Source organism: Chelonoidis abingdonii, chromosome 5 (genome assembly GCF_003597395.2).
Source record: "Chelonoidis abingdonii isolate Lonesome George chromosome 5, CheloAbing_2.0, whole genome shotgun sequence".
Lineage (NCBI taxonomy): Eukaryota > Metazoa > Chordata > Testudines > Testudinidae > Chelonoidis > Chelonoidis abingdonii.
The window spans coordinates 74,688,364-74,702,146 of record NC_133773.1 but is presented as its reverse complement, the minus strand read 5'-3'; the positions used below and the strand labels follow the sequence as shown (position 1 = coordinate 74,702,146).

The 13,783-nt window shown below is 39.1% G+C and overlaps 1 protein-coding gene across 3 annotated transcripts in view; it reads right to left on the bottom strand.

Annotated features, from left to right (window-relative positions):
• Positions 1-13,783, bottom strand: part of GALNT7 (polypeptide N-acetylgalactosaminyltransferase 7) — a 104,088-nt gene that overhangs the window by 54,663 nt on the left and 35,642 nt on the right. For all 3 annotated transcript variants that reach the window (XM_032780195.2, XM_032780197.2, XM_075066378.1), the window contains exon 2: positions 1,804-2,264. In XM_032780195.2, the coding sequence (XP_032636086.1) occupies positions 1,804-2,264 (461 nt within the window). The remainder of the gene's footprint in view (positions 1-1,803; positions 2,265-13,783) is intronic.

Sequence of the window (13,783 nt, the reverse complement as noted above, 5' to 3'; positions counted from 1 at the left end):
CCACCAACGCTGTATTATACCCACCACTAATTAAAAACCCCCTAATACTATTTATCAATTTATCAAAAAAGAAACTCCTCCCCCCAAATCGTCTACCGTTACACAAACCTAAAAGAAACCCCTCCCCAATTGTCTACCTTAACAAACCCCATACCCCTCACTATTGAATTTTCCCTGTTTTTGCATTTTCTTAATAAAAGTTTATTTTGCACCCCACCAGTGCAGTAGTTGTCCCCCAAGATCCCGCACCTGCTGGCAGGGTCACCCTGAAGCTTGCAGGGGGAGCAACTGCTGCAGACCCCTCAGGAGGGGAAGTGAAGCTGATGGGTCAATCTCTGCACAGATCAAAAGCAGGCCTGGGACATATCTGGGAATTAAACCAATTATTCAGCTGATCTTATAAACATTTGAAATAACATTTGGAAATTTCCTCTGAAAAGCTGTGTGGTAAGGAGATCTGGATGAGCTGCTGGCCACTGTGGAAGCAGAAAAAACTGCAGGGAACTGTCCCCAAGCTGCAAGCAGGCAGAAGTACCCATTGAACTGAATTTGAGAAACAGGACACAAAAAAAAAAAAAAAAAAAAAAAGAAGATAAGGAGAAAAAATGCTGTAGTGTCTAAACAGTTAATTCAGAGTATGCTCTTTTTCTTTTTTTAAACAAGCATGCAGCAGGCAGTAAATTCAAACAACAGAAGATATAAAAGTATGAGTCAGGTTAGCAGATGGCTGATTGTGTCCCAGCTCCTGGAGTGGAAAACACTCATCAGAAAATACACGGGTGGTGCTACAGTAACCAATCACTCAACCAATGATTCAAATGCCACAGCTGGAGACATACAATCCAGAGCTTGGCTTCAAGCCCTGTGGTTGGTACAGCTCCACATATGGGGATGGCAAGTGAATGAGATAGACAAGTGCCATATTTCACATAGCAAACAGACACAAAAAAAACAAAACAAAACAAAAAAGATAATAGTGGCAAATGATTTAGCAGTGATCAATATATTGAACTCAGAGGAGCTTTTCTTAACACAGATTTAAGAACGAAAACGTGAAGATTGAACACAATCCAGCCTTCACAAGCTGCTAGAAAGAATATCTGTAGAGTAATTGGAAGAAATTGTTATGAACTCTCAAGCCCCATCAAAATATACCTCCAAACCCCCACATACTAGAGTAAGAAATTTAAATCTCTAAGGCTGTTTTCTTCACTACAACACACAAGAAGCAAAGTGGTTAGGATTATGCTGATGTCAGCTTTCAGTTCTAAACATCTCTATGGCAGATAAATAGTTTTGTGGATATAGGGAGGTAATCAGAGTTATAGGTGCATACATCAAGGGAAAGAATATATTTCTTAGTTTTGCTTTTCTATCACAAAGAGCTCTCTTTAGAGGGCTTGCGAAGTGATGGGAAGAGGAAGTGTTGTAATGCTCTGCGCAAACTTTAAAAGGACATAAAAAGGCTTATTCACAATATTAAAAAAATCTTGATGAGAGATTGAAAATAAAAGGATAATTAAAGAAGTGGCTGATCCAAGACATCCTAATTCAAGTGATTAGGCAGGAGAATGGACTACTTCAGAGGGGCAAGCAATTGAGATTAATAGTCAAGAAAAGATTAAGTAAAATAAGAAGACAGGAACGTGTTCGGTATGATGCAACAGGCAGTCTGCTAACACAAGATATCTTATTTGGCTTCATCTATTCTTTAGTTTTAAAGATGTGGTTAAAACTTGTAAAAAAATTATGCAATCCTTCAACAACAACAAAACAAGAACAAAAAATAAGAAGTCTGCTTACTCTTCTTGACGCAGGTCATTAATGCTCCGATCTAGTGAGATCATATCACTTGCCACCATATTAAACCCAAACTCTTTAATGCTGGCTTGAATGGATTCTTTGTAGTCTGGTCCTAATACATATGCCTTGCCTTCCTCTCCGGGGCCACCAGCAACTCCATGAGGCTCAGGTTCTTTGGGCTCAAAATTACCAAGGACTGCAGGTCGTAAAACAGGATCATGGTATGTAAATGTCTGAGGCTTAAATGTGAGATATTGCCTCTGCATGATGTTCTGCTGATTGTTATCACCAACATGATGTTCTAGTTCATTTTTGGCCTTATTTTTTCTTCGAATAGATTCTAAGTCCACTTCCATGCCTTCAACATGAGGCCAGGGTACCACAGGTTTGAATTTCTCATTTCCTGGAGCTAGTCCATGGTTTCCTTTGTCTGGCACGGGATTCTTAGCTTCTTTGTCCTCCTATATGTATATTAAAAAAAACAAAAACACACACATACACAGTAGGAAACCATTACAAGCTATGATAAATATAGAACTCAGTTTTTTAATCCTAAACCTTATATGCTGATACTCAGTACTAAAGTAGTAAACAAACAGTAACAGCAAGCAAGTATTGTTTACAGATTGGACTCTGGGTTCTACTGTCAACCGCCACATGCTTGGAGAGAGTGTCACTGGGGACTTCTAATAGGACTAGTACTCCTAATTCTCTTAGGCACTTCCACAAATCCCACTTACTCTCTCTGGCTGAATTTCTCCCATTTATAAAATGGTGTGGTAAAAAACACTGAGTTATTTAATAATGCCTTACGATTCTAAAGCACCTTTTAAAAGGGTCTCAATGTTTACACTAGATATGAATAGCAGGATTTTCAAGAGTGTTCATCATTGACCTAACTCAATGAATTTAATGCGAGTACAATTAGGGTAATGTTGAGTGCATCTGAAAATCCCACAAAGGCCATTAATTTAGGACCTATCGTTAAGATTTCTTCAAATTGTGAAGAAAACAGGAGTAACGGTAAAGTTTAATTTTTCTTAGAACACTGATGAAAGCATTTAAGCCAATGTGACATCTGGCAAACAATGTAGAAATTTTGATCAAGAGTCTGTTGCACCAGGGTATTTTAATGCTTGTAGAAATTATGAATGAACCAAGTTGCTAAAACAAGTTATTAGACTACTACATCCACACTTTCATCTATAACTGTTACTTTTTAGGAAATCTTGAAAGACGAAGAGAACAGAAAGTAGCTCAGCATGTGTTGGGGCACATTTTACAAGGAGATAATAAGCTACCATGGAAGATAATAAAGCAAAACACAAATAGTAAACAAGCAACACAGATACATACATACACCAGAGGGGACTGGTGAAAAGAGTAAGAGCTACCATGAAAAATATTCTCTCATGACTGCCACTGGAAATCAAGAGGGAGGTCCTACTGTAGACAGAAAAAAATTTCAGGTATAACCAACCAATGAAGGACTGGTTCATAGAGTAAAGAAGCCTCCAAAAGTGACAAAACTACAAAAAAAATTAAAAATTCCTTAGTTAGTTAACAATGGTATAAAATATCTTACTCCTTTCACTGTATTTTGATCACCTTGTAAAACAGAAGTTCTAGGTGTTGATGTAGCAGGAACCTACATGATACTCTTCATATTCACTGCATTCTAGCCATTAAAAAAAAAAAAAAAAAAAAGGCTCATCGTCTACCAAAGTTGTTAATAATAATAGAAGATATATCAATCTCCTAGAACTGGAAGGGACCCGACAGGTCATCAAGTCCAGCCCCCCTGCCTTCACTAGCAGGACCAATTTTTGGCCCAGATCCCTAAGTGGCCCCCTCAAGGATTGAACTCACAACCCTGGGTTTAGCAAGCCAATGCTCAAACCACTGAGCTATCCCTTCCCCTCTTTAGTGGTCATCACCTACTAAAGTTGTTACTAAACTCCCAGATTTTGAGAGCAACAATTTGAGTGGTGCTGAGCTAAAGGATAGCCAAATCTGTTAGAGATTAAGTACATCAATTGTTTCTTAAGGCAGTTTCTAAACTTCCACATAATTTATTGTCAGTCTAAGACATTCTTCATCTACTTGATCTAGTAGAAGACTTGGAAGCACATTACAACCAGGATGGATAAAAATCAATGATTTAAAATAAATAAATAAATAAAAATTGGATTTTTTACTTAAATCGGATTTTGAGGGAAAAGCCTATCTAAAGATAGTTTTAATTAAGATACATTATAGCTCAAAGATATTTCATCATTGAATAGGGATTATAAATTCTAGTTCTATAGTATGAGACAATATATTCATGTAATGTTTACGAAAAGTTTTGTAAATGAGTTCCAATAGTTCATGGATTAGGGACCGAATTTTATGAGGCTCCTGGGGCTTCTGTATAGATTGTTTAGGTTAATCTTTCTATCTACCCCATGGGACTCAGTGCTCCATCTAGAAGATAGTGAAAAATATAGTTGTTACCCTATGCTATTATCATTTTTGATGCAGTAGTGATAAAAAATAAATAGCTGAATCAGGCAGATCTTCCTTTTACAATTTTACCTTTAAAGTAGTACTGTCAGTGAATGCAATGAGTAATACTAAATGAGCAGTATGGTAATAATACTTAAATAACTGCATTGACTTATTTTGTTAGAGAATCTATCCTCAATATACAGGATTCTGAAGACTATCCACCTTCAAGAGCACCATCATTTTCTATAGTTTCAGAGTTATCTGCCAATGCTAGTGTCACATAGCCACAGTATATCATCCATAGCAAAAACAAAAACAACCAAACTCCATCATCCAGAAACAACCATAGATAAGTTTGTGATGAGAACCCGTGGATTACAAAAAGAGGTAATTGATGAAAAAATTGCCCCGTTTGTTTATGCAACAAACTCTCCTTTCTGTAGGATTGAGAACCCACACTTCATTAACACGGTTCAGTCATTAAGACCAGGATATAGTCCACCCAAGTGAGCAGATGTTGCAGGCAAATTGCTGGATAAAGTGTATGAAAGAGAAATTGAGCAGTACGTAAAAGGTCTGGGTGAAATTGTTAACCTAAATTTTGATGGGTAGAGCAATGTCCACAATGATCCTGTTGTATGTGCTTGTGTGACAACAAAAGAAGGGAATGTTTTCTTTACAGAAACAACTGATACATCAGGAAACACACACACAGCAGAATACTTACAAATAGCAACAGTAAAAGCTATAACAAACTCTAGAAAAAAAAATTCAAATGTCTAGTATGCAGCTTGGTCACAGACAATGCTGCAAATGTACCCAAGATGAGAAGAAATTATTTAGAAGAGAGTCCCAAGCTAATAACATACGGTTGCAGTGCTCATTTGATACACATCCTAGTCAAAGACGTCAGTGTTCCAGAAATAAAGGCTAATGTTGTTGAAATAGCAAAATACTTCTGTAACAACCACTTTACAGCAGCTGCTCTGAAAAAAGTGGGAGGAACCAAGCTAACTCTCCCACAAAACATGTGATGGAACTCAGTAGTGGGCTGTTTTGAGCACTATATCAAGAACTGGCTTAATATGATGACAGCTTGTGAACAAAATCATGAAAAAATAGATGGCACTGTCACAGTTAAAGTTATCAACATTGGTCTTAAGAGAAATGTTGAACACATGCTGAGTACCCTGAAGCCTATTTCTGTAGCCTTGAACAAAATGCAGGGAAATAGCTATTTTACTGCTGACACAGTTGAAATTTGGAAGGAACTGAGTGCATATTTCCCTTTTTAAGATCTCAATAACAGAGTTAAATTACAAGCATTAGAAAAACGAATGGGACAAGCACTCTCTCTTGCTCATTTTCTTGCAAATATTTTCAATACTTGGTACCAAGGTCAAACCTTAAACAGGAAAATGAAGGTGAAGGCGACTGAGTTAGCTGAGGAAGCCAATATTTTAAGTTTCTCAGGTTGACCTGGCTGACATAGTTGAATTAATTTTTGTTTTGTTTTTTAAAAATGTTTCATTTAACTATTTTAGTTAAAAACAATTTTAACAAAAACAAACGTTCAAGTTTTTTAAAATCAGGTTTAACTAAATTCAAAAATTCATATGTTTGTTTTGTTAAAATATTATATGTTTGCTGGTGAAGAAAAATAATCCAGAATAAATAACGTTGTTATTTTAGTAAAATAAAACAATTTAAATGTCTGTCTGGTGATATTCTCCTCCTAATACAGCATAGCAAGAAAATCCTCCAAATATTAATGATTAATCTGTTGAACTGGAGATGTTTATGAAATCATTGGGAGGTGAACTATCTGCTTCAATTATCTTTGGTAAATGAAATAACCAAACAATCATTCATTTTCTGATATAATCTGAAAAGTTCTCAAAATAAATCACTTTAAAAATATATTGTGCGTACCTTCTAAAAATGAAACCTACATCTATCTCTTGAGTTGAAGAATATTTATTAAGGTTATAACAACCAACAAAAATTGCACTTTTATGTAGAAATCCATGATTAACTTGAGTCTTCCTGACTAATGATTTAAATCAAATCCACCCTGATTACACTAGTTTGAACTTTCCTAAATACATACAGTGTAGTTTTGTTAAGTTGTAAAATTAATTTAGTGATACACATATTGCTAAAATGAACCTCCAGATGTCAATGGAGTATGGTTGATTGAATAGGATACAAGTATGCTACAGGACCAATGGAAAAACCAAGAGACAGAGTGTCTACGAGTACACAATTTGGGATTATTTAAAAAGGAATTGTTTTACAAAAAAGATATTCACAAGCAAGTACACAGGTTTTAGGTGGAACACATCAGGTATCTGATGTACAATTCAACACAAGAAAATGCAAAGGTACATAGTGTGAAATTATAATCACAACAATGTTGCAATATCGTTACATTGTAAACTAAAAGGTCAACTAGCAGTTTGTATAGCATTTGCACAGTTGGCTATGCAAATATTTTGGCCATAATACAATAAAATACCAAAGTATGTGCTTAACATATATGCTTAAGTCCCATTGACTTTGAGACTTAAGCACATGCTTACATATTTTCACGAATCAGGGCCTTAATGCAGAGTTCTATTTGGTTAGTAGATAGGTGTTACTTATTCAGAATGTACAATAAAGAAGAAAAAGCTATCTGTCTAGATATAGTACAGAGTAGATTCAGGTCAAAGTGGTAGTGGTGTGTTTATTGTGTTTTAGAATGAGTTCACAGGCTGAAGCACAGCAATCTTCAAATCAGTTCTGGTTTATCATCAGAGCTGTTCCATATCTTGTATTTCATTTAGTTGTATTGTAATTGGTGGGTTCTTTTGTGAGAAAGTGTTGTAATGCATTTTCTTGATGCTTTTTCTAATATTCTAAATATTTTCGTACCTTTGGGAGTACTATCTAGAATATAAATAAGCATGATTGAAATCCAAGTTTATGTTTAAAGTTTTTTCTAAGGATTTATGTATGCATGACAAAAATATATAGAATGTAAGTAGACTCAGAAGAGGTATGGAGCAAGTGTGATTTAAGAGAGGCTGGTTGTAAGGTAGCAAGCACTCTACTGGAATTATTTATGGTTGTTCATATAAAAAGAGGGAATGTTATCTACTGTGCATGCCACAGTCCAACCCAAATCAAGAAGTTATAGACTTGCCTTGATGCAACAATTATGTAAGATTTCAAAAGAGCAAAACACGTGTTAACTGAGTGACTACTTTTGGTTGTCACCTCAATAATTCCACCTTAGTTAGGAATCTTCAGAGTTCAATTAATCTGATCAACGAATCTGGCTTGCCTGAACCAAAGAGAAATGTACTGTCAAAGTCATTTGAACCTTTTTTAAAATGTTCATACCAAACTTGGAAGGCACAGCTGTGAGAAAGCATCTCTCTGTTTTTGAGTTATGAGTTTCTCTTCTCTTCTCTTCCACATCAAAGGAGAGAAAATTGGAGGGAAAAGCCTGAGAAGAAAGGAGGAAAGGCTACGTTGTTAGCTCCCCTTCTGCAGCACCCTCTCTCCCTATTCCACAAAATTGATAAGAGGGCAGGTAAAAATCAGAACAGTCTCTGTGAAGGTAAAAGCAATCGTTAGTGCTGCATTAGAACTCCATATCTGACAGCCACTCAGATGAAGAGTAGCACAGAGTCCTGGTCAAAGGGAAGCACAGCCAAAATGTGAGGTCACACAACTCAGGCTCTTCAAATGCATGCCCCAAGAAGTGTAGGACTGGGGGCCTGGATTCCTTGCCAATCCTCTGGCTCCACATGAATGCAAGCCCCTCACGTCTCTGCTGTTGTTTTCCTCATCCCCTTAAAGGGAATATGAATCAAGATTTCAGCAAGTTGAAACTGAGGAGTCTTTTTTTTTTTTTAAACTTAGTTTTTCTTCTTCGCATTCTTTCCCCACAAAAGGAGACTGTTTGGCTCAAAATGAGCAAAAACGACAGCCTAATGTCCTAACTGTAAACAAGACCTGAGATGCAACACAGAGCTGCTGGTATCCAACAGTAACCTGTGAAATCTACAAGTGGCTTTACTCACTACTAGAAGACTCTCTTTTACAAGCACTTTTATAAATCATCCATGGTAAAAACAAAACAAACAAACAACCTGGCATGACTTCCATAAGGTTGAAAATTTAGCCAATTGGCTAAATGTGGCTTAATACGATGGCTGCAAATAAAGATATCAAAAATAGAAATGATAACTAAGAGACAGAATATGTAAGTCAGTCTGAGAATACAGACTACTTAGAGACTTCTGAAATAATGTCCGAAGTACTAATTTCATCTTAAACAAAACTAGAAGCCTTTTGTTTAAAAAGAGAGGAGAGGAAAGGTTTATGATATTTAAAAGAAACCAAGGTTAACTGAAAAGAATGCATAGCTAGATAAAATTCTTGAATGTGTAAAAATGAAAGGGAGAGCAAACTGAGAAGAAGAAATTAAAAGTGTGTCAGTTAGTACACTCAAACTCCAAGTTGTAGTGAGGTAGTGTGGTTCCCTGCCGCTCGAGAGAGAGGAGCCCCTCTAGACATCAGAGTGGGCAGAGCCATGGAGCTCTGAGCCCGCCCCCCAAGAAGGTCAGGCATTGCCCCGGAAGTATAAAGGCCCAACCTCAGGACTCACTGGGAAAGCAGCTGCCGGGGAGGCCAGACGCATCCGGCCTAGCTTGCGATTGGGAAAGCCCAGCGGCCTGCGGAAAACCCGAGGACTGGCCCGACCTGCCCTGTGCCAGCTACCCAAAGGAGCTGTTGAGCCTGCCCCTGGCCAGCTATCCCGAGGAACTCATGGTACTGGACCCCCTGAGGACACCACCCCAACCCAGGTACCTTAAGACGGGGAGTCTGGAAGTAGTAGAGTGACCAGATGTCCCAATTTTATAGGGACAGTCCCTATTTTTGGGTCTTTTTCTTATATATGCTCCTATTACCCCCCCACCCCCCTCCTGATTTTCCACACTTGCTGTCTGGTCACCCTAGGAAGTAGCCCGGGGGCAGCAAACCCTAGTCTGGCCGCAGCACTGCCAGAACCCATGTCAGTGTGTTGTGGCCAGGATCCCCACTGACTAAGCTGCGGGTCTTCTGCCTCTGCCAAGGCCCCGGGCTGGGATGCAGTGGAGAGGGAGGGCCTGTGTCGCAGGTGGCCGTCTCTCCCTTTCCCAGGCCCTTGGAACCTAGGGCCTGGGCCTATTGTTTATATCCTGTTACTGCTCAGCCCCTGCCTGAGCACCTGACGCACCAGTGACCCTGCCCCCTGCCCCAGGGCCTGGGCTTACTGTGTTTATTTGCACCTTCACTAAAGCCGTAGAGGACGACTCCCATAGCTGGACTAATTCCCTGCAAGAGCTATTCCCAAAGGTAGTGAGGTGGTGTGGTTCCCTGCCGTCCCGGAGAGAAACGAGCCCCAGCTAGCTTCTCTACACAAGTATACAAACTCACAATGTATAAAAATAGATTCACCCTTAACAGACTGGTATTTATCTCAAATTAGTTAAGAGAAAATTACTAAGAGGAATATCTAGCAGATATTAAGGTTTTTGTTTTGTTTTTATTGTGAAAACTTTGGAGGCTCCTCTGCTTTTTGTAGCTTAGTACCTGTGGAACGTATTTCTGATTTAGAGAGTTGGGAGCAAGGGAGTTTAACAAAATGTACTATCTTTGTCAGCCACTAATCCCTTAATTCTGGCTTCACCAGCCCATAGTGTTAAAGGACAATACACATGCTGCTTGATCTCAGTCTGTATATAGAATAGGACACATATGGAAAGGTTTTACAGTACAACTAAGCATGCACCAAGCAAACTGTAGCTCTCAAAGACCTACACACAATTCTACTACAAATTACAATATTTAAAAATAACCCCCACAGCCACCCCAGCTTGTTTATTAGTTCAGTTTATTAGTTTTTGAGGTTCTAAAAATGTGTGTCCATAAAGACCACCTCAGGATATCATCAGCTTGCTGAGTCAAGACACTTCACTACACACTTCAGCATGCATTTAACATATTAAAAGTTTGATTTTCCTACACTTGCCTATGCCACATATAGTCCAGATCTTAGTTCATGCAAAAAACAACAGTAACAGATTAACTTGAAGCTGGGTGGGTGGTGTCAGGATGTAGCATATTGACAAATCTGGGGAAATGGTCAGAGACTTACTCTGTTTCCAGTGCAGGTGACTGGATAAAGTAAATTAACGTACATTATATTTATACAGCCTTGTGGCTATACTTACAAGGCACACTTTGTTTTAAACTCAATTTCTTAACCACGTTTCCGTTAGGATCTTGTTCTACCATCAAAAATTTTAACAATTTTCTTTTTAATTAACATATTTACATTTCATTATTCATGCAGCATGTTCTCCTTTTGCATTTTTGTCTGTTTGCACAGTGAAATTGCACCAGTCTCTTACTATTTAAGTTTCACTTTCTGGTCTTTATTCACTAGTACAGAGCTATAGATTGCAGTGGAACATTTAATCTTGAAACTATCAAAATAAGGACCTTCCATTGTGTTTGAATAGTAAAATATTAATAATTTGCTGCATAAGACTTTTTTGAATTTACATTTTGGGTCCCAGAGAGGAGACTGGTGCTGCTTGGATGAAAAATTAAATGAAATGAATCGATCACAGGATACACACACACACACACACACACACACACACACACACACGTTGGGCCCGAACTACCAGACTGACATTCAAGAGATTAGGATTTTTTGTACATTTCACTTGGCCATCAGCACACTGTACTCTGTAGAAAGTGCAACACAAGAAAAACAGCTATGACAAGAATATGGAAGATTGCTCAAGAGGTAGGCTCAAAACAAGCATAGGAGAGAACCAACATACGTAACAACTCTGATATTTGGGGATAGATTTCATTGTAGACACCTATTAATTTCAGAGAAATAAAACATAAGCTCCTCAGCTAAGGTGAAAGGAGGTAACCTGTGACAATCCAAAAATAACTTGTATGATTGCAGATCACTGGATTAATCATCATCATCATGAGATTCAGTATAAAAGCAGAATTTAAAAAAGTCCCCAGTATCTTCAGAGAAACTCAACCCTGACAACCATTACATGCAAGCTCTTAAGAGTCAGTAGGATTGTACAGGGTGTAAAATCAAAGCAGAATTTTTAAGCAGAAATTAAGACTATTTCAACTAAAGAAGAATGTTGGCACTGCAACCTATCTAGGTTTTTATATAGTTGTCCATCACCATGGTATCTGAGCAAACCCTGTCTGCATCTTTCACTCTCTTCCCATGATGTACATTGATAAAAATCTGCCAACTCTAAAAGCTAGATCTGTGACCTTTCAGAATTTCCACAGAAGACAGAATATACAAGCATTTGTGTTGACTAGATTCTTCTATAGCAGGGGTAGTCAATTATTTTTTGTCAAGATCCCAATTTCTTGGTTGAGGTATTATCAAAGTCCAGACTCCAGAGAAGAACACCACAAATGATAAGTAAATAAAAAGATTTCTTGGTTCATTCAAAAGCGTCTGGCAGTCTGGATATGGCCTGCAATCCGCCTATTGACTAACTCTGTTCTATAGTAAATCTTAGAACTTGTGAAGCCTCATAACTATAGTTTTAAAAAAATGTATACATAATTGCAATTTTATTCTAATCTTGCCTGATGCTACACTGTGGTTTTTGTTAGGTAGAATTTAAGTTAAAGTTTACATGCCTATCAAAAACACAAAGAATGCTAAGTCACTGTGCTAACTTGGTTACTTTGTGATGTGTGAAGCACAAGAAGTTAAACAATCCTTACAAAGAACTTTCTCATTCTTACCCAAGTGAGAAACCTTAGCATAAGAATCACAGAACAACTATTTGTGAAACACAAATGTGTTCACGTAGAATATTTCAATTATATCTTTGCTGGAGAAAGTGCTTCACAAACACTCACAATAATAGTCATCTTAGCCATGGCAATTAAAAATCTTAAATCATATTAATTTCTTCACAACAACTTATACAGTTGAAGATGAATGAGATTCCTGTTGTAAAAATACAGCATACGATTCAAAAAAAAACCAAAACCCACTAAATTTAAAGGATATAAACAATACATTACTTGTGTACACCATTGTGGAACCAAGAAAAACAGTTCTAGATCTACAGAAATGTGAATACCTTCTGTTCCTTCTAAAATATTTGTAACATGCCCCATATCCACACACAAGTGTTCCAGATGGTTTACAACCGTACAGTTTCAGAAGGCAGAATGGATCCAGCCTCAGTCTCGTTCCACAGATACATTTGTAACTGCCAAACTGCAAATTGTCCTCCTATTATAACTATCTCAAAGTAAGCTGGCTTCATTAGTCTACTACTTTCTACACTCCACTGGGATCAACTTGGTCAGAAGCTACTTCTACATACAAACATTACTACATTCACCATAGACAACAGTGAGCCATTTCCAGACTTTTAAAAAACAGATCTGCAACAACTTGTTTATAACTGAATTCTCCCCTCTCACATTGAACAAAGAACATCTTCTGAATGTCCCTCCAGTTGGGCAGAGACAGACATTCAAGCTCCAATCATGTTATAGGCTGAGACAGACATCCAAAAAGAGTGGGTGGACTCTATAAATATACTGGTGTATAACTGGATGTCCAAGCTGGTTGCTGAAGTTCTCCATAGTACAATGCATTGGTGAGACAAACTTATAAGCTTAAAAAAAGCTTTCAAAAATAAAACAAAGAAACAAAAATACCTCCCCCCACCCCCACTCAAGTATTTTTCCTCTGCCCGCAAGACCATCCTGCCTGGCCCCTGAGCTCCCGGCTGGGGAGCCTAGTCCCCAGCCCCTCCCCCGCAGCCACACGGGTAGCACTCTGGCCCGCTGCGCCCGCTGGGCAGCATGGAGAGCGCAGCTGGCTCTGGCTGGGTGTCACGGCTGCAAGCTCCTGCTGCTGGTAAGGGGACAGGTTGGGTAAGGGAGCAGGGGGGGTCTAGGAGGCAGTTGGATAGGGCCGAGGTTCTGGGGGGTGGTGGTCAGGGGATCGGGAACAGGGAGGGTTGGGAGTGAGAGTCCCGGGGGGCCTGTCAAAGGGCAGGGATGTGGATAGGGGTCGGGAGGGCAGTTGGGGACAGGGAGAGGAGGGGGGTTGATAAGGGCGTGGGATCCCAATTGGCAGTTAGGGGCGGGGGGGGGGGGTCCTGGAAGGTGTGATCAGGGGACAAGGAGCAGAGGGTGGGAGTCCCAGGGGGCTGTCAGGGGTCAGAATAGGGGTCAGGGCAGTTAGGAGACAGGGGGTTGGATGGGAGCAGAGGGCCCAGGAGGGGGCAGTCAGGGGATAAGGAGCAGGGGGTTGGAGGTTCTGAGGTGGGCAGTCAGGGGGTGAAAAGTGGGAAGGGGTGGATAGGGGGTAGGGCCCAGGCTGTTTGGAGAGGCAGAGCCTTCCCTACCTGGCCCTCCATAC